Raw genomic sequence first — 23743 nt, 5'->3', positions numbered from 1 at the left:
TCAAACAGAGCTATACGAGTCATCCGGTGAAAATTCTTCGAGTTTAATATCGCAATATCAATATATCAATATCGCAATGTCAGTTTTTTCCAATATCGTTCAGCCCAAGTCACCACCATACTTGCGTTAATTTCTTTTGTGTTTTCTATCTGTTGTTTAGATCAGGGGTGTCCAAACTTGTCCTCAAGGGCTGCAGTAGGTGCAGATTTTTGTTCCAACCAATCCAACACAGACAGTTTTACCAATGAGGTTTCTGCTGCAAAGGCAGCACCTGACTGCAATCAACTGATTACACTTGTAAGACATCAGATTGCTGAAAAGGTGTCCTCTTGATTGGTTGGAATGAAAACCTGCATGCGCTGCGACCCTTTTTGGAATAGTTTGGATACCCCTGATATAGATTGTATTCTACAGTTCCTAAAGTTGATCTGGTTAGTTTGTTTCAACATCCACTTTTCCTAATGGACAGGTGGAAAACCCAAACTGTTCTTGCACAAATACATTCCAACTTTGCCTATACTTGTCCACGCTACAACAACCTTCCTTCTCTCCATTTCCAGTTTACACCTTGCCTACCCCCAACAACCTGAATCTACTGAAATCTAGGTACAGGCCATGCATTTGGTACCTGAGTATCACTTTGTACCTGTAGAAACCATTAAACTTTGCAAATATGCAGTATATCAGCGCAGATCGCTACATGTTTGTGTTTTGCTTTTTGGCAGGAATAAGTTTTACTCTGACGAACAAATCATAGGATAGAAAAATACAAGGACGATTTAAAATGTTATTGCCTATTAAAACAGTCCCACTAATATAGTTGAAGTTACATCAGCCTGCACCACTGATTCTGAAGGCTATCAGCAGATAAGACTAGAGATAAAATGGCAGCACATTGAGACTGAAATCTTTTTGTTGTTTGTTTTTATAGGGGGATCTAACAAATACAGTATGTTCTCCAGTGGTCCTGATTTTTTGCTCCACGGACTGGTGTAATATGGGCCTTTTTTTGCACGGACCAGCAATGTGTGACAGAAAATGACAGTAAATATAAAATAACACGTTGAGGCTAAAAAGGAATATTAAGTGCAGGGAAAATGTCACTCACCATAACTGAATCAACCTTTATTTAATTAACAGCGGCCTCTCCTAAAACTTGTCGGCAAATATCCATGAGTGAGAATGAGTTATTTTCTAACCGTGAAAGGCTTCTTAGCTTTAGCAATACGGTTCGCCATGAGGTATGAAGCTCTCAGCGCATTCGCTTTTGTTGCCTCGTTTGCTAGCTTTTAGCCACATTTTATGCAGAATGGACTTTGCTGTAGGCTACTCTTCTGGCTCAGCAGGTGGCCTTTTCCAGGTAAAAATGCTGTTCAAAGACGTCGCCGCCCACAGCACACAACCAACAGCAGCTAAAGTTTCTGTTTACATTGACTGCCGCTGGGCCGCTATAGGTGTGCAAACACCCTAGTAATTGCGGCCAACCACTAGATGGCGACCTATACAGACCTTTACTCAGATTAGTATATAAAGTAGACAGGGATATTGATGTGTCAAGAGCTACAGGCCAGATTGCAGCCGTTATTTTTTTTTTTTCTCTGCGGCCCGGTAACAAATGAACCACGGACCGGTACCCGTCCACGGCCCGGTGGTTGGGGACCACTGTTCTAGACGTTGTACAGCCCAGATTAAAGCTACTTGATGAAAACTTGACAAGCTGCAGAAAATTGACTTTTAGGAACAGATTCATGAAAAGAGTTCTGTTGGTCTTTATGCCAGCCAAGAAGCCTTGTATCATTTACGATGCACTGGTAGCAGTATTAAGCCTGAGTTATACTCCCGCGTTGGGGTGACGGTGCAGCGACTACGGCGTCATTCGACATTCGATAGTTCTGCGGTGAGGGAACGCGTTGCACTGTAATTCACCGCCAAGCCACTAGAGGGGTGTGGCGTTATGTACGTACGGTTTTGGGGCATGCTTGTTGACTTCCGCTAGTCGGAGAAAAAATAAACAATGCAAGATGGAACTCTTGAAAGTAAATATTCTGCTCATCAACACTGAATAAATATTGAACGTACAAATGTTGAGGGGCAGGCGAGGCAGAAGACTGTTTCGAGGCGGTCTGGCCGACTTTTGATGCCGCACAGAGAGTTTTAGACTCTGGTGGAGAGAGCTAGCTGTGGCGGCTAGCTTCAAACTGGCGTCGAGCACTGCGTTCAAGGTCTGCAAAGCCCTCCAGCCCGATTTGTTTGCAGTGTCCTACAACCAGCCAGTGGGAAGCCATAGCAGATTTCTGGCGTCTATGGAACTTCCCAAACTGCGTTGGGAGCCTTGATTTCAACGTTATCATAAAAAGCACCGAGGCACTCTCAATCAGTGATGATGTATCGCGTGTGAACTGTCTGTTATTGAAAATTAAAGATCAAAATAACTCTTTTGACACCAAATCTGTGCTTTATTCTTCATATACTTGAAGTGTGACACGTAAATAAGTTACAGACTCACAGCAAACATATGTACACAATATATGATGAAGTGCACCAACGAAAAATACGACATAAAGTGATAAAAAGTTGGCAGTTTTTGGCCGACTGGGTCACCGCTTCGTGTGGCCACTCGATTCCGAACACACACGTCTCATTGGTTCTTCCATTTATTTATTTTGTTTTCAATCGCCGACCTTGCCATATGGCAATCACAATAATGTCTTGACGAGACTTGTTCTTCAATAATACTCCCGTCGGCTTGGTCCATTTTTGCGTGTAGAATATAATGTTTGATTCTATTCTACAATGGCGGTGATCTCGCGCTGAACCGGAAACAGCAGTTTGAGCGGACAAATCACAGTCCGTTTTCGCCACGTCATACACGTCTACGCGACGCGAAAGTTAGAAAATTCGAGAGGCGCGCGTCAGGCTACGGCGTAGGGTCGTAACTCGGGTCTTCCTTGACGGCGTAGGTCTGACGCGGAAGTATAGCTCGGCCTTTAGTCGGTGTTTGAATGGTTGTCGGTCTCTATGCAGCATGTGATTGACTGGTGACCACTCCAGGCAAGGTGTCTTCAGCACTTTCTCTAAGGTCAGTTGAAATAGACTTCAACTCCCCACAAACTTAAACAGGTTAAGCAGTGTACTGTACTTCTGAATAGATTTTTTTTTTAAGTTCTAAAATTCCCAAACTTAACCCAAAGAAAAGATTAACTGTTAATTTTCCAGCCATTTTAATCCTACTTTCATGTCCAGCCAATGCAGGATGGAGAACCGAAGATAGAGTGTCACCTCTAATGCTCATTTGAAGTCTGGTTGAATACACCAGGAGAGCGCTGTCTGCTCCCAAGTGGCCATGAGGCAATAGCGTAATCATTGTCTATTAGCTGGGACTGACGTGATTCCAATCATCTAGCATTGCAACTTTCAGGTCTTTTTCGTCTTTTTTTCCCCCATTAAATGAATGTGAGATGAGATGGATCACATGAACTAAAAGAATTCCATTATGGCAGCTCGCTCAGTGACAGCATAACAAAAAGCCTGTACTTATGTGACTTGATGAGTTGAAATTTATACGCTGTCACATTGAATCTTTTTCCACTTAGTTTAACCCCGTTCAGTTCCCTGGTAAGCCATAACAAGGCCTCAAATGTATATTAATGTAAAGAAATAGCTCAGTGTAAAATCAACTAAAACTTCATGACTTACAATACAGGTGTGCAGTCTAAGTAGAAACTTGAGCCAACAGTATATAAAGCTTACTGTTTCTTTTTGTTCACTCAATAAATATTTGTACAATATTAGTTTACTTGTGTGTAGAGAGTGTGTACACTGCACTGCATCATATACTGAGATCTGGTTTTAATTGTTTGCCTGCCTCATGTGGCTTAATTAGACAATCAAAATGTTAGTTTCTATTTGAAATTTTTGTCACGGCACCACAAAAAGACTAAACTGAAACCATAAACCCCAGAGAGAGAACTTTAAAATAACGCAAATGATTAATTTTACAATGAATATGTGAAAATGGCTAATAAAGGTCACAATCTTGATAAGTTGTAATATTGTAGAAATGATTTATTTATTGCTAACTTTAAAAAAGTGAACTAATTATATCTTGTAGTGTGTTTAAACACATTGGAAAATACTACATTTCTTACATAATGTCAGTATGTTTAATCAGAATTAAAATATGTTTAGGTGGTAAATCTTTGTTTTATTTTTAGCTGTAAACCTTTATCAATAAATATAAAAACTATTCTGAAATGTCTTGCTCGATAATTTATGTATCTACAGTATATATGTTTTACTTTTTAATTCGAAGTTTTCCCAAATTTTCCCAGAATATATATATATATATATATATATATATTAGGGCTGTCCTAAATGACAAATTTTCTCCCGATTAGTCAGCAGACTTTTTTTTTTTTTTAACGATGAGTCGACTAATCTATTTATTTATTTATTTGATTTCATTTTTTTAACTAATCTAGCAATTAAGTTTTTGTTGACACTAATTATTTCACATAAACATTTTTGAACATTTAAATTCTTAAAGTACAAATATATACGTAAATAATAATAATAAATCACAAATAAACAATGAGCATAGCGATAGCAATAACTAGTGGAAAAGAATGGAAAGTAAACAGATTCAGAACACTGACTTCGCCTTTCCAACAAATAATAATTTAGCATTAATATTATAGTACACTACTATATATAATAGTATTATAATAATTATAATAATTATTCATTGCCAATCAGATTTTTTATAAAGGGTGTCATTTTAAAGCTATTCTTAGTGTAGAATCTGAATTCTGAAGTACGTGAGATAAATTCCAGATATCGTTATTTATATGTTGAACATGACGTGCTTTTATTTTGAAATGTTTACCGGCAGTACGGTTGCTAAATTGCTAACCGTAAGCTTTACACTTTGCAAATTAAAAAAAAAAAAGTGCATTTTTGTCATTTTTTTTCATTTGCAAATGCTGTTAACCAGCGATTTTTCATGTTTGAAGTGTCACCTTTTAACCGGAAGTTTGCGTTTTGGAGAAGACTGTCAATGTTTTATAGCAGGCTAAAGTAGGGTGTCTTTTTTTCCCTATTAGCCTCAATGTAGCAATGCTCCCTTTTACAGTAGGGCTGCAGCTATCGATTATTTTAGTAGTCGATTAATCGAGTAATCTGATAAGGAACATGAAAAATCAAAATCCCTAAGCTCAGCCGCAAACAGTATAAAAAAGTAAATAAATGAGGATTTATGTACAACAAAAGATCAATTGGCTAACTTGCGTAGCAAAAGTTCGCTAGCTTTAATGCAATTAAATGCTAACGTTTCTTTTTTACAATGCTCTTAACAAATGGTTCAGATGCATATTCCCATAAAAAACAGCTAAATATACCTATAAACTAAATTACAAATGCATTAAAAAAAACTTTAGCTCAAACAAAAGCTAATGTTGGTCTTAACAGAGAGCAGCTGGATTCACCCATGTGAAATGAGGCAGACAAGAGGGCAGTGTATCCACCCAAATCAATAAAACTAAATGCAAACACTTTCAAAATAAACCATTACAACGCAACTTTAACGAAACGAATACTCGAAGCAGCAAAATTTAATTCGAATCTTTTTTTCTAATCGATGACTCGAGTTTATCGATTAATCGTTGCAGCACTAGTTTACAGTGTTTAATATAGATGTGTTTCCTTATTTTTGTATGTCTTAACTTTAATTCTACGGTGTGTTGATGACCAATATACATCTGTGAAAGGAACTGGAGTCGCCAACATGCCATCAACACGCACGTGTTCACACACGCACTAATGTATGCATGCACGCACGCACGCGGCGACAAAACGCAGCCGTGAAAATGACTGCCCTCATTTTTATTTACCGTAAATGGACTTATTGCATATCGCGACAGGCTTAGCATTTTCAATAAAAATGTCGTTACTAGAGGCGTGCGAAATTTCCGATTCTTAGATTATTCGCGATTCCGCCGTGGAAGACTCGAGAACGATTCACAAACATCCAAATTCCGATTACTGAATTATACCAGGTAAAGCGGATATAAAACACACTCAGCGCGGTCTTCAGGACGCAATGAGGAACGGACCGAGAGTAAATATCGTGTTCAACTCATGCCGCTAAAAAAAAAAAAAAACAATAATACCTGACTACGGCCGTCAGCCGCTACAAACAGCGCCCAGTTGCTAGTTGCTACAAACATACGGCAACATATGGCTATGGTAGATATCACATATGTCTAGAACTAGATGCGAAATGACAGACGACGGCCGTGTTAGATCATATACCAAGAACTATATGCGAAATGACAGACTTTCCCGCGCTAGTAAACGGGCGTCATCTTAAAGCAGTAGACTTCTCTAGAAGGCTCTGTTGTAGCGAACCTAATCACTTTTTATCTAAAAAAAAAAAATAAAAACAAATCGTAAAACTCTTGACTTGAATCTATCTTTAAATGATGAAACAGTTTTAAAACTTTCACGTCGAAAGTAAACAGAAGGGAAATTATGGAATAATGGGAGCACATTTAACAACTTTAACGGTTGATTCACAACATTAAATTAATTGAATGTAGTTTAAAGCTGCCGATACAGAATGGGGACTTGAGTATTTTATTTACTGTTGTAACGGTTAACTTGATACTGAAATAGTAGTTTGTTTAGCCTGAGAGGATTTTTGAACAATTTTGGAACTAGTGTACAAAAAATTAAAGCAGGGGGCTGGGGCTGGTTTGTGGTGCATCAATAATCGATTTATAATTGAATCGGAGCCTCTGAATTGTAATCGTAATCGAATCGTTAGGTGCCCAAAGATTCCCATCTCTAGTCGTTAGTCTAGTCGTTAGATGGACTTACGATCTGCCAGCTTGTTGTCTCATGTCGTCTTCCAAAATTACAACTGGGTGACAGCGCTTTAGGTGTTCATTCACAGCCAACGTGCAGCCTGGTATGCAAGCTTGGGCATTAAAGAGACAGGACGCAACACTGTACCCTCCTTTGATTCGTTGAAATAACTCAATGTTATGGCCGCTTTTTGGTTTTGTGCCGCTTCCCCACTTGCATACCAAGCGTCCGCCATTCTCAGCTTTCCACGCATCTATTAGTATTTCTTTAACCCTTCATCAATCGTCGATGGGATGTTATACTCGTCAACGCATTTACGTCATCGATGACATCGACTACGTCGACTAGTCGGGACAGCTCTAATATATACAAGTGTGTATATATATATATATATATTAGTGCTGTCAAACGATTAAAAAATTTAATCTCATTAATCATATGTCAATTGTGTGATTAATCATGATTAATCACATTTCCCTCGGGATGAATAAAGTTGCTCTTCAGGAAAAAAAAATCTAGGAAAATACTATAATTGACTTAAAAATTGTTTTAAGATGAAATGTATGATGTGTGAATGAATTAATAATTAACCAAATAGAGTTTTAAAATTGTATTTAACAACTCAGCTCGTATAAAATAAAAAATAAAATAAATTGTCTGTATTATACAGCAAAGAGTTTTAACAGATTAAAATGCCTCAGACTAACAATGTGGCTCAAGTACCGTTTGGCATATTATCCAAAATTGACTCCCAATTTAAAAAGCAGACAAGTACAATACAGTAACAATAGCTAGTATTTAAAAAAATGTGTAAACAACTTGTCTGTTAAATTCAACATTTGAAAACAAATAAATGCAGCACTTGCAGTTTTACACTATATGTCCTGAAAGGTGTGTGAGATAATTATTATTATTATTATTTTTTTTTTAAACAATTTTCACACACTTAACTGAAAAACATTACACTAAACTGTGTGTAAAGGTGTTTAGAAACACTAAGTTAGCCATACTCTTTTTATTATTTTTTTTTTTTAACCAACTTCTCAGGCAAACTAGCTTGTTGACATTTTCAGATAACAGAGCAGATCTTTTCTTTTGAACAATGTACCCTGTCAAAGAAAATAGTCTCTCGCAAGGAGGCAGGTGTGACCAGATACTTTTTTTGCAAGGTGGGCCAGCTTACTGTGGGCACTATTGTGCGCAGACCACCACTGTAGTGGACATGAGTCCATGCTGGCACTGCCTTGTACCTGTCTAGTGGTTTGTCATTGGTTGTTGCTGTTTGTTGTCATTGGATTTTCAAGGCCCTCGTCTTCGACTATGTTAATGGGTCTACACTCTACAGTCTCTGGCTACCCATGTAGCGATAGCAGTAGTCAACCTACTTGGTTTCTTTTTGTTGGCAAGTCCGAGTCCGCACTCTGCCAGTGAAGCTTGATGACTGCGGCTTGTTCCTGCAGTGTTAGCGTCATTGCTAACAGTAGCGAAGATGTGCCTTGCCCGAAGGTGGTACTTTAGGCTGGTTGAGCTTCGATCCGAAGGACAGTTCATCACAGCTGTATGTGCACACAACTTTGGTTTTATCCAGGTTTCCATTAGGCAGCTTTTTAAAACGGAATTTGGTCATCACCCTCACTCATCGTGGCTGGCTGCATTATGTCCTGCATTGCCGCGCGGAGAATGTAAACATCAGCGTGTGGGACTACGGGAGGCAGTTGTGGCCAAACTTAGTGTGAGCGGTAAATTGCGTTATTTTTTTTTAATGCGTTAATATTTCCAGATTAATCATGGTCGTTAACGCGTTATTTTTGACAGGCCTAATATATATATATATATATATATATATATATATATTTTTTTTTTTTTTTTTTTGTGCTGGACCAATATACAAGATTGGTATTTGTTTAACATTGTCGGCAACCTAAAGATTCTTCTGTTTGTAATGGCACACCAATAGAAACAAATACGCAGTGGATTTCTTCACACGCTAATATTCTAGTCATCTGTTGAAGAAATATTGATCTTGACTTGTTTTGTTTTTTTCTACGATTACTATATTTTCTGAAATTATTAAACAAAAGACATACGGAACATTGTATCATTTAAAAAATGTTTTTGTGTTTCTTTGAAAAAAAGAACTGATGAAAATCAATGCAAGCATTTCTTTCCTTTATTTAACATTGCGAACGGCACTGAGGGGACTGTTTGTAGCTTTAATGGCTTTTGTTCAGCACAAAATAATAAACACGTCCGAGGGGAGCTGTTTTAAAATGAACTGCACCTTAGTGGGGATAATTTAGTCTAAAATAGTGTGTATTGGTTGTTGTTTATTGTTGCTGTGCCCTTACCTTGTCGATTAATGAGTAACAGCACAGCGTGGCCCGCTTGTCTCCGATCAGACGTTAATTAAGTAAGAATGAAAAATGAACATCAACACCATGGTGAGATTTGAGAGAGATGTTCATGTTAAAATCACGTGCCTGTTTACCATTTTGCTGTCTTTGCGCATGCTTTTTTTTTTTTTTCCTCATTCGATGATTGATTGAAATCAATAAAGGGAAATGGAAAAGTGAGCCCTTCCCGTCAAGGCTGAGTGAGGTGGTTGAGGAAGGTCGCCCACCACTGAACTCAACCTTTCATCTACACGTCATTAATTATACTAGAGTCTGCTGGTAACCAAATGCGCTTATGTTGCCTGTCAATGTACCACTCAGCACCTTCACGCGCCATTTGTAGTATCCATCACAATTTGTTCCCATAGGAAAGAATGGAAATTGAATTAATAACCTCCAGGGTCAAGCAGTCTTCATCATAAAACCTTTATTTATTGTCCCATTAATTGTTTTTTAGTAAAATGTTAACATTCTTAGCGCTCATGCATTATTAAAAATTAAAGAACAATGTTTTGCATCGTGTACAGTAAACATGGCCGATTTCCACCTGTAGCGAATAGGTCAGAACATATTACTGCAACGAACAAGAGTGGTCCTTTTCCAATTTTGTACTGAGAAACCATGACTGAGACACATGTACCACTTCTGTCACTCCTCGACTGCAACCGCACTTTCATTTTAGGCCCTATGGTATCATCACTCTCTCTAACTAGTTTCCGCACCCACCACACCAACCTCCAGCAAGCGACACATCCATACACTCGCCGCCTGTCTTTTAATCTACTCTCCTTGCATGCCAGCATCTGTGTGTTCTGCGTTCTCTGAGTGGTGTGCAACACAAAATTATACAGCGGAGTGTGAGTTTGTGTTTTCCCTTGAGGGTTTAAAATGAGTATAATTAATAGAATAGTGAAATATGTCCCTCCGGGGATCAAAAACGATTATTTATTTCCCATCATTGGTACTCTGCTACAGTGACATCACACGAAATAAAAATCCGAAGAAAAAACTATGATTCTTTCGGATTTTAGTGTGTAGTGAGTTATATCTCCTTCATATTTAGTGTGTATATGCAATGTCAAAAGCTCTGTTGACAAAATTTGTTGCCCTGCCCCATGACATTCAGATCTTTGTAGGCAATTAGAGGCCTCCGAGTTGGCCTTATAAGCGCAAAACCCTTTATGACTTCTCGCGGGACCAGTAAGGACTCCACGAGAGATGGATAGTGTGATGCATTGTCGACAAGCGATTCAATGGTTTATTTTGGGAGAAATCCCTAAGCATTTTAGAAGCAGGATTTTTCTGTGTACAGGCTCTGTTGTCACAGATTGCTTGTAAAGTAATGTAATGACTGATTACGCCTCAAAAAAGTAATCTAGTTACTTTACTAATTACTTTATTATCAAAATAACTAAGTTACTTTAAAAGTTATTTATTGGTTACTTTATACCATTTTTTTCTCCCTTTGCTGCCTCAACATATGAACAACAACAGAAAAATGTCATTGCGAGTAATTGATTTTCTGATAATTGAATTTAAAGGGGAAGATTAGAATTTTTCACATAAGGCTTAATCTCTGAGTTAGCGGGGGTTATTAATGAATTAATTTGTTGATGTAGTTGATTTCACCCACCATTGACTCGCACTTGCTTCGCCACACCATAGCCCTGAAACTAACAAATAACTGACAAATTTTGTTGTCGGATTTGTTGAAATCAAATCCGACTAATTAAGCGCCCGCTAACTCAAAGATTAAGTTTAATGTAAAAAATTCTGAACTTCGGGTTAGGGTTTAGAGGGTTACAGCATATCAGTGCCAATGTAAAACATTGCAAATTGACTGCACAGTTATCAAAAACACATGAATTGATTGCACAGTGCAATAAACACAAAGTCTGGGGCGGATGCGAATGCGCGCGTACAACCCGGAAGTACGCCGTACACACACGCGGTCAATTTGGTCACAAAATTTGGCAACTAGGCACCTTACTCTCAATCGGCCTTATAACACATCCCAAAGATGCTAAAGGAACACTTCACATAAATGTCCAACAAGAATATGAAGTAAACATTGCTTGCCGATGACTAGCCGCTGTTGCAACGGCAAAGCTATGAAACGGCCGTGCATGTAGCGGCTTCAGTCTATCGCTGGAACCCTCCAAAATGAAGGAAAAACACTCACGTACAATCATAGACGCACACAGATCTACATAACCTCGCACATCTCAACAGGCACCTGCACTCGGCTCGAATGTGCGCCCGCGATCCTCAGGCGACCCAAAACACTTAGCATGTGTGACTGGAGACAGGAAGTAACTATGAGCAGTTACCACTGAAAAGAGCACGTAGTTGGAACCTTTCTAACATTTTCTATTCAAAATGCTCTTCATACAAGACGACAATATTCTTCATTCTACATACATTATGAGGCAATAACTTTACCTCATACACTCCCAGCCATTTTCACCGGTGCAACCCTCTTTGCTCCTGACCGTTTGACTGGGTTTTGACTGATTTTGCAAGGCCCACATAAAATTCTTTTCTATTGCTATATAAACATGGAACCCACCAAAAGAAAGATTAGACTCTCTTCTTTCAGCAGGAAAAAAAAGTAAGTCCATATCTTTTTCCATTCTTTACAAATCAGCATGATAAAATAGCTTAGTTTGAGCAATTTTCCAATTTCTGATGAAAAAACAGACAAATTGAGCTTTTTGTGAAACCATACATTTCAAACATAACTGACTTTAACACAGTTATTTTTTGTTTTAGTTACATCCCAAACATCTGAATAAATTTTTCCTTTTACAAAATAACATACACAACAAGACAAATAGAGCTTTTGATGGCAAAGTACAATTTATTTACACATAACTAACTGAGAGATGACGCTTTTGTTGCCGCGACAGCCGGGTAAACTTTTCCCTCATCGCCGCTTGTCTCATAAGGATGGATTTTTTTTTTTATCTCTGCGGGGTCTGCTCGGCGATCAGCACGGACCAACGGCATCGTCCGCCGCACTGGTGGTCCCGGTCGTTCTGCTCGGTCGTCCAACGCCTGGCATCCCGGGCGTCCTCTAGGTTGTTCTGCTCGGTCGTCCGTCGCCTTGCATCCAGGACGCCATTCGGTCGTCTTCTGCCGGCCGTGCGGCCAGGCCATTCGTTGCCATTGAATCAGGTTGCGGGTCTTACCAAATGCGCTACTGCCCTCCAGTGGCAGTTGCTTTAAAATGGATTTTCAGCTTTGTGCTTTGGAGCTAAATTGAATCAGAACCCAGAGATCTCTCTTGTAAAAAAAAAAAAAAAAAAAAAAAAAAAAATGTAAAAGATATATAAATACGTCTTTGGGACACTGAAACAATTACAAATAGAACGTATTTATACGTTTTTGGGAGCAAATGAGTTAATCTGATTACTAGTTTGGAAAAATGAACGTGCTACATTGCTCGTTACTGAAAGTAAGTAACCAGATTACAATAATGCCTTACTTAGTAACGTGTTCGTAACAAAGCTGGTGAAGATTGACTGCAAAATTGCTCATTTCTTGGTTCTCTGACAGCGAGGCGCTAACTAGCGACCATTGCCATACAGATACTGTAAAGAAACGTGTGCATCGGTTGTGGTTTACTCCAATACTGTATGTAATTAAATAGCCAAGTTTATGGTCATTTAGGGATGCCCGAGTCTGGGCAAGAGGCATCAAGTGATTGGATGTGAGCACTTGAAAAACTACACTCCTTCTCCATTGATTTGAATTCGACATAAAATTCTTAAAATTACTATAATTACTGTTTTCCTCACTTTACTTATTACGATTGGAGGTCATCGAGTTTCACTGGATTTCACATGTGTTTAATTCCGCTATAACTTTTCTCTGCCTTCAGGGGGAATATTTGAATCCATCGAGAGTGGCCCCTCGGGAGCAGAGGAACTAGCCTTCAAATTTGCCTTGAACACAATCAACAGGAACCGCACATTGCTCCCCAACACCACGCTGACCTATGACATCCAGAGAATAAATATCTTTGACAGCTTTGAGGCATCCCGCAAAGGTAGGTGGACAGATAGACACTTTTGTCAATGTTTAGACACTTTTATTGGAAAGTAATGGAAAATTGAGTACAACAAAGTTATCAGTTTTAGCATGCTTTTGGCAAATATTGTATCTTCAAACATGGATATTGTTTTAGAATTTCATCTCTGCATTTCATTTAAAGTGTCTCTAAAAACTGAGCGTCAATGTCTTTGCAAAGGCAGATTTTTTTTCTACAACCCTTTAATTACATCACATTAAAATGTGCTTGCGTACATAATGACGTGGTCATTGAATGTCCCACTTTCATGCCTTACGGCTCCTCTTTTGTCATCCTCACCCAGCATGTGACCAGCTGTCCCTCGGGGTGGCTGCCATATTTGGACCGTCACACAGCTCATCAGCCAATGCTGTCCAATCCATCTGCAATGCTCTGGGAGTGCCCCACGTCCAGACCAAGTGGAAGCATCAGGTGTCGGACAATAGGGACTCGTACTATGTCAGCCTGTACCCGGACTTCTCCTCCCTCAGCCGAGCAATTCTGGACCTGGTGCACTTTTTCAAGTGGAGAACTGTCACTGTGGTCTACGACGACAGCACAGGTACAGGTAACAGCTGCTGTTCGACTTTTTTCTTAAGTCCAAAACCCATTTCCACATAGTCACAGGAGGTTGTTGTTTATGATGGTTAAATGTGCTAATCTTTGTGCCTTCAGTGGCAAGAGGCACCAGATGGAAACTACAAAAGAGACACTCAGAGTTCGACGAGTGCTTTGCAACCTGTCAAGCTAATTCAAAAATCAATAGCTTACTGTTCTACCTCAGTCCTCCAGGTGCAGCTCATGTCAGTCTCCCTGCAAAGACGGCAGCAACACAAAGCGTAAAAAAAGAACCGAGAAAGGACCACATTACCCAGAATGACCCAGTGTCTCTTCAGATTAATGCAATACCGCAGTGTGCTATGTGCGCTCTGACAGCCGCCATTAATAACACACAGACGCTTGATCTCTAAGGGGGGGCTATGAGCCATTTTGTCTCTCCGTACGCTTTGTGAAGGGCCTCATAATGCGCCTTTTAAGAGACCAGTTGTATTTTAGCGGTTTGATATCTTTATGAGCTAAAAGGTAATTGCCCCGCCGAAGGTAACGACATTCAAATAGTACACAATTTACGAGCTTTTGGGGGAGATGGCAGCTTAATGCAAGGAAAATAGACCAAGTTATGAGGAGGTTTGAAATACTGACAAGTGACACAAATAGAAATATTCACACTTCTGCTTCTCGGCCTTTTTCCGTCCCATCTCCTTCATTGTACAATGTTAGTTTGGTACACCTGCACACCGTCCTAAATAATATACAGTATATCTGCTCATTCTCTTTCATGGATGGCTCAGTAGGATTATTTGGATATTATAAGAGGCCCTACTGCAAAGTTCACCTTCTCTTCAGTGCACTTTCACATTAGACCAAGAGGACCAGGGTCCAGTTGGATAGCTACTTCATAACTAGGCATGTGCTGGTATGATATTCTGACAGTATGATAACGTTAAGTTAAAATATCACGGTATCACAGTATTACAATTGCAGCTCTAAAATGTGTTACTCTGGGATATCTGGGTTTAAAAACTTTTTTTTCCATTGAACAGGATTCTTATTTTTCAAAACATATTAGCACATTGCAACATAAGTGTAATGTTAAAATAAATTAATGTATATACATATATTCTAAATAAAATTAAAATGAGTCCTTTAGGTGAGCCTAAACCAGACATGTCCAAAGTCCGGCCCGGGGGCCAAATGCGGTCCATGGTCAAATTTCATCCGGCCCCCAGCCTCTGTCATAAAATCAATAACATCTGGCCCACACACAGACTTAATAAATTGGTCAGTACTGCTACCATCATATGAAGTAGCTTACACACTAAATGCTGCTCCTCATTTACCCACTAAAAGGCAGCAGCACTCTAAGCAACATTACCCCATGTGACCCTTAACTCCCAATTTTCTAAAATGGTGACAATCAACACAAAAAAGAAAGTTGACTGCGACGGCCGACGCTTCAGGGGTAGGTGGAAATTGGACTATTTCTTCACTAAAATACGCAACAACTGTGTCTGCCTCATTTGCAAAGAGACAGTCGCTGTTTTTAAAGAGTTCAGTTTGAGGCGATATTACCAAACAAGAGACGCTGACATGTACGACAAGATTACAGCGAAGATCCGTAGTGACAAATTAAAGCAACATGAAGCTAATTTAATTTCACAGCAGCAGTATTTCGCAAGAATCCGAGAATCGAAAGAGAACGCCACAAAGGCTAGTTGCGAGATTGTTGATATTATTAATTTTAAAAAATAATAAAGCAAAGGTGACACACAGAATGGCTTGCTAAAATTTGCTTAAATATATTGTTCTACGTAAAGGACATCAACCAAGGTCGGCCCCCCACATTTTTACCACACCAAATCTGGCCCCCTTTGCAAAAAGTTTGGACACCCCTGGCCTAAACCAACAGCCACAGCTCAACATTATTACCATCAGAACAAAAATAATTGAATTATTTTCCATAAAAAGCACGTGTGTATGACTCGTATCATGTTTGCATTATACACACATGCTCTTTCTCAACACAGACAGTTGTCAGAGAGAAAAAAACACCACATGTTTTACCACCGCAGGATACACTAAACACGCTGGAGTTAGCTCTCATAGCTGGTGGTAAACATTTATGACCATGTTTACTAACGTTTAATTTTGTATAAAACAAAACATATTGGAGATATTGCCTCCTCAGCAGCCTCCCTCTGTAAACATGTTTTACATGTCAGTTGGCCCTACTCCGCTAAGCCTGTCTGTAACTTTTCTGTAGCCGAAGTATTCCCATACTAACGATTTCGTTTTCTTTGATTGGGGAAAAAGTTCAGTAGTTTCACCTCCTCCAGCCATCGTGTAGCACAGCTAACTCACTGACACTGCACAACAACTGGTGAGAGAGGGTTGAGCCTTGCAGCTGCAAGCGAGGGATTTCTCCATGCATTTTTGGGACATAAAAAAAAGCTAATACCTAGAGGTGTGCATTGGCACTGCCCTCACGATTCGATTCGATTACGATTCGGAGGGCCACGATTCGATTCAAAGGGTCACGATTCGATTCGGTTCGATTCGGCAATGCATCGCAATGCATTAAAGCCTGGGATGCATTAAAAGTCTTAAGCAAAGCATATTTTTCGTGAATCATGAGGCAACACAAGCGGTCAGACATTAAACAACTTTTCATTGGCTCTTGTGTCACTCCTGGTTGAAGTCAAATGAAAATACTTTCAGATATATATATTTAAAAAAACAGATCACAGCATTTAATTAGTGCTTTGAATGACACCAGGACTTTCCTTTTTTTTTTACACACAGTACCAGCCTTTCACACAGTGCAAGATCTGAACTCCTGTGCAAAATCAGTAATAACAGTCACTGTATTTTAGTCACAACGATCCATCAATAATAATATTCCAGTAAATATTAAAGAACACGACAAAGAAAATATTGTAGTGCAGCAGCATCTTTATCGCAATATCGATCCAGGGATCAGTTCAGTTGCAAACAAAACATCAACTAAATTGCAATGTAGAACAAACGTAAAATGTGGGCCTAGCCCACTATATATGTGCAATAGAGGTTAGATTGGGCCTAAAAAATCCAGCCCGACCCGACACGGCCCGCTGGTATTGAAGCCCAACCCGGCCCGACCCCGATCAATTAACTAGATTTGCAGGCCCAGCCCGAAAAACCCGATTTTTTTTTTTTTTTGGAGTGACACAGGGAAAAAAACGCAGCTGCAGCAATTTATTTTCATTTCTCCGAGTTGGCAGAAAAAACACAAGTTTTCTTAATGTTTAAATAGTCTACATATTTTTACGATCATTATAAAAGCATTTACACAACGAAATAACGCTGGGAAAGTTTAATATAAAAATAAATTTAAAAACCCGTGAGTTTTGCAGACACAGAGGAGAAAATTCAAAAGGATCACATTTCTGTTGCCTTTGTGTGCATAAATAAAAGTGTAACAAATTCTCAGTTGGCTGAAAAAGAAACGCGGGATTTCTTAATGTTTAAATAGTCCGCATATTTTTATGATCATTATAAAAGCATTTACACAACGAAATAATGCTGGGAAAGTTTCATATAAAAAAAAAAAAAAACATGCGGGCCACGGCGTTCATGTGCGTGCGCAAGCAAATGCACAATACAGAGAGCCTGCTCTCGATTTTATCCCTTTTTTTTTTTTTTTTTCATAATTTATCACTCCGGCGCGGCGGCCCGACTCGACCCGAACGTGAATGCTTAACATTTTGGGCCCAAAATGTTCATCGGGTTCGGGCACAAGATCTAACCTCTAAGAGATAGGAAATAACATAACAATGGCTGAAGCGGAGAAAGAGGGAGCGAAAAAGATTATTGATGCACCTAAGACATTGAAAGCAGACATCTGGAGACATTTTGGCTTCAACGATGCTGGTGGGAAACTTGACCGGAGTTATGCGGTCTGTAAAAAATGAAACATGAGAATAATAATACAAATGGGAAAACCAAATCCGTTGCATCACCGGAATCGCGCAGGGAAGATTTTTCAACATACTTATATATTTTAAAATGCGCTGAATCGATTCGGCTTGTTGCCCGCATCGAATCGAATCGTCCATGCCCCGCATCGGGATGCATCGCCGTATCGATTATTGTTGACACCACTACTAATACCTTAGGGACGGTATGACGGAAATTTTTTGCAGTTTTGAAACCTTGACGTTTGCATACCACGCTATACCTTAAAACCAGTCATCTGCACTTGTCTACTCGCAACACTTGCAAATAACATGATGAAAAGGTTCAGCATTCCCACTGCGCCAACCGAACTATTCCCCCACATTCCTGCTGGAAAAGGGGAAAAAAATAACCAGAAAATGGAGCCTCTGGTGCAGCTGTTAGTCGCCAGCTTCGTCAGGTTTTTAATCCTTTATTTTAGAATGTGTGCTTCACAACACGGCTACTGTCCACCGTAGACGACGCCAACAACAACAGAACATAAATTGTGAAAGTATCCCGCCCCACGCTTCCGCACTCTCACACTGTGCGTTCAGGAACAGCATGCAAAACACAACCGCCACATGAAAACCTGATTCTGTGAATCAAATGCAACTGCTTAGCGCAGCACAACAACATTTGGCCATGGTTAATCATCTGTTCTCATGCTGTTGTTGATTTTCAATAGCGTACGCACTGTACTTCCACTTCCAAGGATGTGCATCCTGCTTTGGTCGTGAATGCAACTACCGAAGCAGGGTACGCTTAAAGCGAACCGAGACCCATGATTTTTGAGCGGACCAGAGTTCGTTTGTTTAGTCCAAACTAGAGTTCGGATGTGCGTTCACTTTGACAAAATGAAGCGGACTATCTGAGATAAAGAACTCTGGTCCTTTTAAAACAGACCAAACGGTGCTAGTGTGAAAGCGTTCTTAGACACAGACTTTCATAGAAACCCCTGCTGGTCTAAAATATTCATTGAAATATCAAACAACATAAACTAAATGCATTATTATCAAAAATCATTCTCCCCAAAATTGTAAGGGTTTTCCCCAATGTAGTTTAGTATCGTTAACAAAAAATGCATAATACAACACTTAAGCAAATTACTGTTTGAGTAATACTATATCAGCGAATAGTGAGGCTATTAGTTTGTCATTCATGTAATTAGTGGCCAACAACAGGGTTCAAGTTGAATCCATGTTGAGATTTTTCAATAAAATGAGTCCGATGGAGATGTTTAGCATTGTTCAGCCTTGGCACTGGTGGGTACTCTAACAAACACAGGCCACTGTTTAAATGTTTTCACTCTCGTCTGTCTTAAACTACTTTCTCTAGCTGGTTCCACTTCAGACCCTTCTCAGTTTCCAGCTCTGTGCTCCTTGCTGGGTATATTTCATTTCTTCTTCTGTCTCGTTTGCCCTGTGGGTTCAATGTTAATGCTTTCTTGGTTACGGCACTTTTGTTTCTTCTGAGTGTGTGACGAATCCAGCTCCCCTCTGTACTCATCAGCTGAATCTCCACTGTTGTTCATTTTATTCGACCATAACAACCTAAGGATGGGTCTTGGGCAGCTGTTGATGGATATCGCCACTGTGGTTGATCAGCTTTTCTCAGCAGAATTGCACCAAAAAAGCCAGAAGAAGCCATTTTCAAAATGGTGGGGTGCCGAGCAAGAGCTAATTTTCTCTTTTGGCCGTTAGGTAAATGGAGCAGTTACTTCCCACCTTGTTTTCTCTACTTTCTTAACATCGAACCAGGATCTAATGAAAAACAAAATAAGTAGAATAACAATGTACTTTTTAAAAATTGACTTTTACTTTTCAACTTTTGCTTCTTGATAGAAGCATTATCTAAAAGCAGATTTGGAAAAAAAAAATGCCACAGCTCCATTATCTTGCTCTATCCTCCATTATCAAGCCCATTCCAAACAGCATGATACACAAATACAAGTACGACTACCCTGAAATTTCTGCAGTTTTGCCAACCTCGCCAGATGTGAATGCCATTCTACTTGGCTTCTTATAAAGATTCATATTTGTCACAGTGCTTATTATTGGATTACACTCGATAACTCTTAGTGATTGTATGTCACATCCCAGCATGCTAGCCCTATGCACATTAACCTCCAATGATATCCCGTCCCAATGGCCACATTCATCCGTATATTCCCCTTGACCTCGCCTCACTTCCTGCCTGGAAGCTCAGCATGTTGTCCAGCAAATCGCCACAGTGTGATGCTGAAAGGTGACATCTCAGCCCCACGATCCTTCTCTGAGACCGACTCCAAAGCGGGATTGAGGCAGGGGAGTGCCTGCGTAGAACACACCTGACGCTCTGAAAAGTGTGACAGCTGTGTTGCCTCGCATCATCCCCCCCACCCTTTGCTGCCACCACCGCCTCCACCTGGCCCCAGGCTCACAAATCACACAGCTTCATGCTCCAGGGCCCTTAGCTACTGATTTGGAGCCTATCTGACGGCTGGCGGGAAAGACTATCGGAGGGGATAAAATATTCACACAAAGCCGTTAGAAGATCCAGGGGGAATGTCTGAAGGCATTAGCTCGAACCCACAAATATCTACACTGACAGTGTTTCGCAAACGTTCAGTTCCCTTAACAGACTTTTTTTTTTTTATTTAAAGCTTAACACCTCCTAGAGTGACAGTATGAACAATACAGCAGACGTTTGTCTGTATAGATCCTCAGACATCCAGCTCTTGGTTATCGATATACAGTAAGTTGAATGGAAGGCAACTGGTCTCTTTCTTGGGTGATGCCACTACTGTCTTAAATTTCTGGTGGATTGTCACCATTACTTATGTGTCTTAGGCGTGTATCCCATGAGACGTACAGTGAAACTTGCGAACAGTCTGTTCTGTAATGTCCTCCAAGGAACAGCAAAGTGTTTGCCCACCAATACTGCCAACTAATTCACCTTCAGCATGAGAACACATCTTGAGGTTTGTGGTTGATTTGTCAGTATGTAGGGTTTATCCATCCATTGATTTTCAATACCGCTTGTTCTCATTGGGGTCATGGGTCTGCTGGAGCCGATCCTAGATGAATTAAAGCAAGAAGTGGGGTAAAGGCCGGAATACACCAGGCGCATCTGTGGCGCGTTGAACGTTGCCACCGCGTCAACGCAGTGAAACGTGGCCGTTAAAGTCAAGCAGTGAGTAGACATGTGCCGATTAGTGGTTTTAAGGTATACCGTGGTATGAAAACGTCAAAATTTCAAAACTGCAAAAATTTCCCGTCATACAGTCCCTAAGGATTTATTTTTAATGTCCAGAAAATGTATGGAGAAATCCCTCTCTTGCAGCTGTAAGGCTCAATACTCATCTACCGGTCGTTGCATAGTGTCAATGAATCAGCTGTGCTACATGATGGCAGAAGGAGGTGAAACTCCTGAACTTTTTCCCCCATTGAAGAAAACTAAATCGCTGGTATGGAAATACTTCGGCTGGAAATACTTCGGCTACAGAAAAGTTACAGACGGCTGCAGCTTAGAGGAGGAGGCCCAACCGACGTGTAAAACATGTTTGCAGAGGGTGGCTACCGAGGAGGCAATACCTCCAATATGATTTTGCATTCATACAAAATTAAAGGTTAGTAAACACTGTCATGAACGTTTCCCACCAGCTATGAGAGTTAACTCCAGCATGTTTAGTGTGTCTAGCGGTGGTAAAACGTGGTGTTTTTGTTTTTTCCTCTCTGGCAACGATCTGTGTTGAGAAAGAGTGTGTATAATGTAAACATGATACGAGTCATACACATGTGCTTTTTATGAAATATAATTCAATTATTTTTGTTCGATGGTAATAATGTTGAGCTGTGGCTCTGGGTTAAGCTCACCTCAAGGACTGCATTTATTTTTATTTTATTTAGAATATTTTGTTATTTTTAAAAGTTTATTTTAACATAATACCTATGTTCCAATTTGCTAATATGTTTTGAAAAATAAAAATACTTTTCCAATGGAAAAAAGTTTGTTTTTATTTATTTATTTAAAACCCAGAACACATTTTAGAGCTGTAATTGCAATACCGTGATACAGTGAAACCATGAAGTTATGGCTTTTGCATACCGTCAGAATATCATACCTAGCAGCGAGTGCACGCCAGTCGTGAAGCGGCTGCATCTGAGACGCGTCCGAGAAGCGGTTAACCACGTCACAATCGAAATGAATGGCAGTTTATTATTTGTCGCAAGACGCAAGCCTCCTATGTCAATACTACTTGGTAGCATCGGGCAAAAGTCACTCGGGTAAAAATTCGGTGGATCTGATGATTTTCAAAATAATACGCAATTAATTTTATTAGTTTCTGCGTGATGTTTTAACTTGAGAAAATTCATCAATAAAGCTTTTTAAAACCATTCACACACAAAAAAAGATTCATTGAGGCATTTCATTTGTAAAATAGATGTTAAAATATTTGCCATTACAACTGCTTATCTCTTTAGCACAGGACTTCTTTTTTCCTCTTACTTTCAGAAAGAAAGCTGAAAGGCAAATGGTTGTTGTATTGTTATCTTTAAATACCTGCTACTCTCGCATCATCTTGCAATCCTCGCGTGAACCGATCGAGCCGCGGCACAGACACCTGCTCGTAAAACGCGTCCTGTGGAAATTGGGGGCGAGCGTCAGTGGTGCGTTGACCTTCCGGCAACGCTGACGCGCCGCAGACGTGCCTGGTGCATTACCGGTAAAACCCATTGACAGCACTTAGTGGCCCGCTAATTGTAAGAAAAAGAAGTGCTGGTCAACCGTCATTGTCTTAAAACAACACTTGTGAATAGAGGTGTTCGAAATTTCAGATTTTTAGATTATTCGCCATTCGGCCGTGGAAGATTCGAGAACGATTCACAAACATCCAAATTCCGATTTTTGAAATATGCCAAGTAAAGCGGAACTAAAACAGTCGGCGTGGTCTTCGGGACGCAATGAGAAACGGACCGAGAGTGAACATCACGCTCAACTCATACCGCTAGATAAAAAAGCAATAATACCTGACTGCGGCCGATAGCACCTACAAACTACGCCCACATAATACTACCGTAGATATCACATGTATATAGAAATAGATGCCAAATGACAGACTCGGCGGCGTTAGCACATGTATAGAAAACTAGATGCGAAATGACAGACTTGCGGCGTTAGCACATGTATAGAAAATTAGATGCGAAATAACAGACTTGTCGGCGTTAGCACATGTATAGAAAACTAGATGCGAAATGTCAGGTTCGCCAACGTTAGTAAACAGCCACCATCTTAAATTAGTAGACTTCTAATCGACCACTAACCAGTTTATAATCAAATCGTAGCCTCTGAATCGTAATCATAATCTTAATCGAATCGTCAGGTGCCCCAGGATTCCCACCTCTACTAGGGAACTTACAGTTTCGGTCAATTTTAGCGGCGCAGGTGAACAAAAGCGGCTCATCAGCGACTGACGAGTTCGGGTGAAGGGGGGCGGTCACGCCAGCAAGTGAAATCCGGGCCAATGTTTACTCTTGAGTGTCCTTCTATCCTGGTAGCCTCCTTTTTTCTTTTTTTTTGTCTCCTCGGAAAAATTTTTTTGTCTCTTGTGCTGCTCTGCCATCTTTGAAGATTTCAGGAAAAAAAATTGCCTCAACTTTCATCTTTATAACAAATGGGGAAAGGGGGAGTGACGTATGCCGTAAAGCAGTCAGCACATTTGTTGATTTTTTTTATTTATTTATTTATTTTGACAGGTTTCCTGCCACCCTCCTCAAAATTAATTAGTGCCAGTGAAAGCGATACAGACCCCCTTAGGCCATAACAGGGGTGTCATTCAACTAGTTTTCAGTCGACATATGGGTAAACCTCAACCATGAGAGACAGAATGTGGAAAAAA

General features: G+C 39.9%; 1 protein-coding gene across 3 annotated transcripts in view; it reads left to right on the top strand.

The window, feature by feature from the left end:
• Positions 1 to 23743, top strand: part of LOC130907228 (glutamate receptor ionotropic, kainate 2) — a 334891-nt gene that overhangs the window by 193415 nt on the left and 117733 nt on the right. For 2 of the 3 annotated variants that reach the window (XM_057822068.1, XM_057822066.1), the window contains 2 exons: positions 13141 to 13308; positions 13634 to 13897. In XM_057822068.1, coding sequence (XP_057678051.1) covers positions 13141 to 13308; positions 13634 to 13897 — 432 coding nt within the window. The remainder of the gene's footprint in view (positions 1 to 13140; positions 13309 to 13633; positions 13898 to 23743) is intronic. The other variant, XM_057822067.1, reaches the window with a different exon arrangement.

Source organism: Corythoichthys intestinalis, chromosome 19, assembly GCF_030265065.1.
Source record: "Corythoichthys intestinalis isolate RoL2023-P3 chromosome 19, ASM3026506v1, whole genome shotgun sequence".
Taxonomy (NCBI): Eukaryota; Metazoa; Chordata; class Actinopteri; order Syngnathiformes; family Syngnathidae; genus Corythoichthys; species Corythoichthys intestinalis.
The sequence above is the reverse complement of the archived record's forward strand: the minus strand, read 5'-3'. Positions and strand labels throughout refer to the sequence as shown.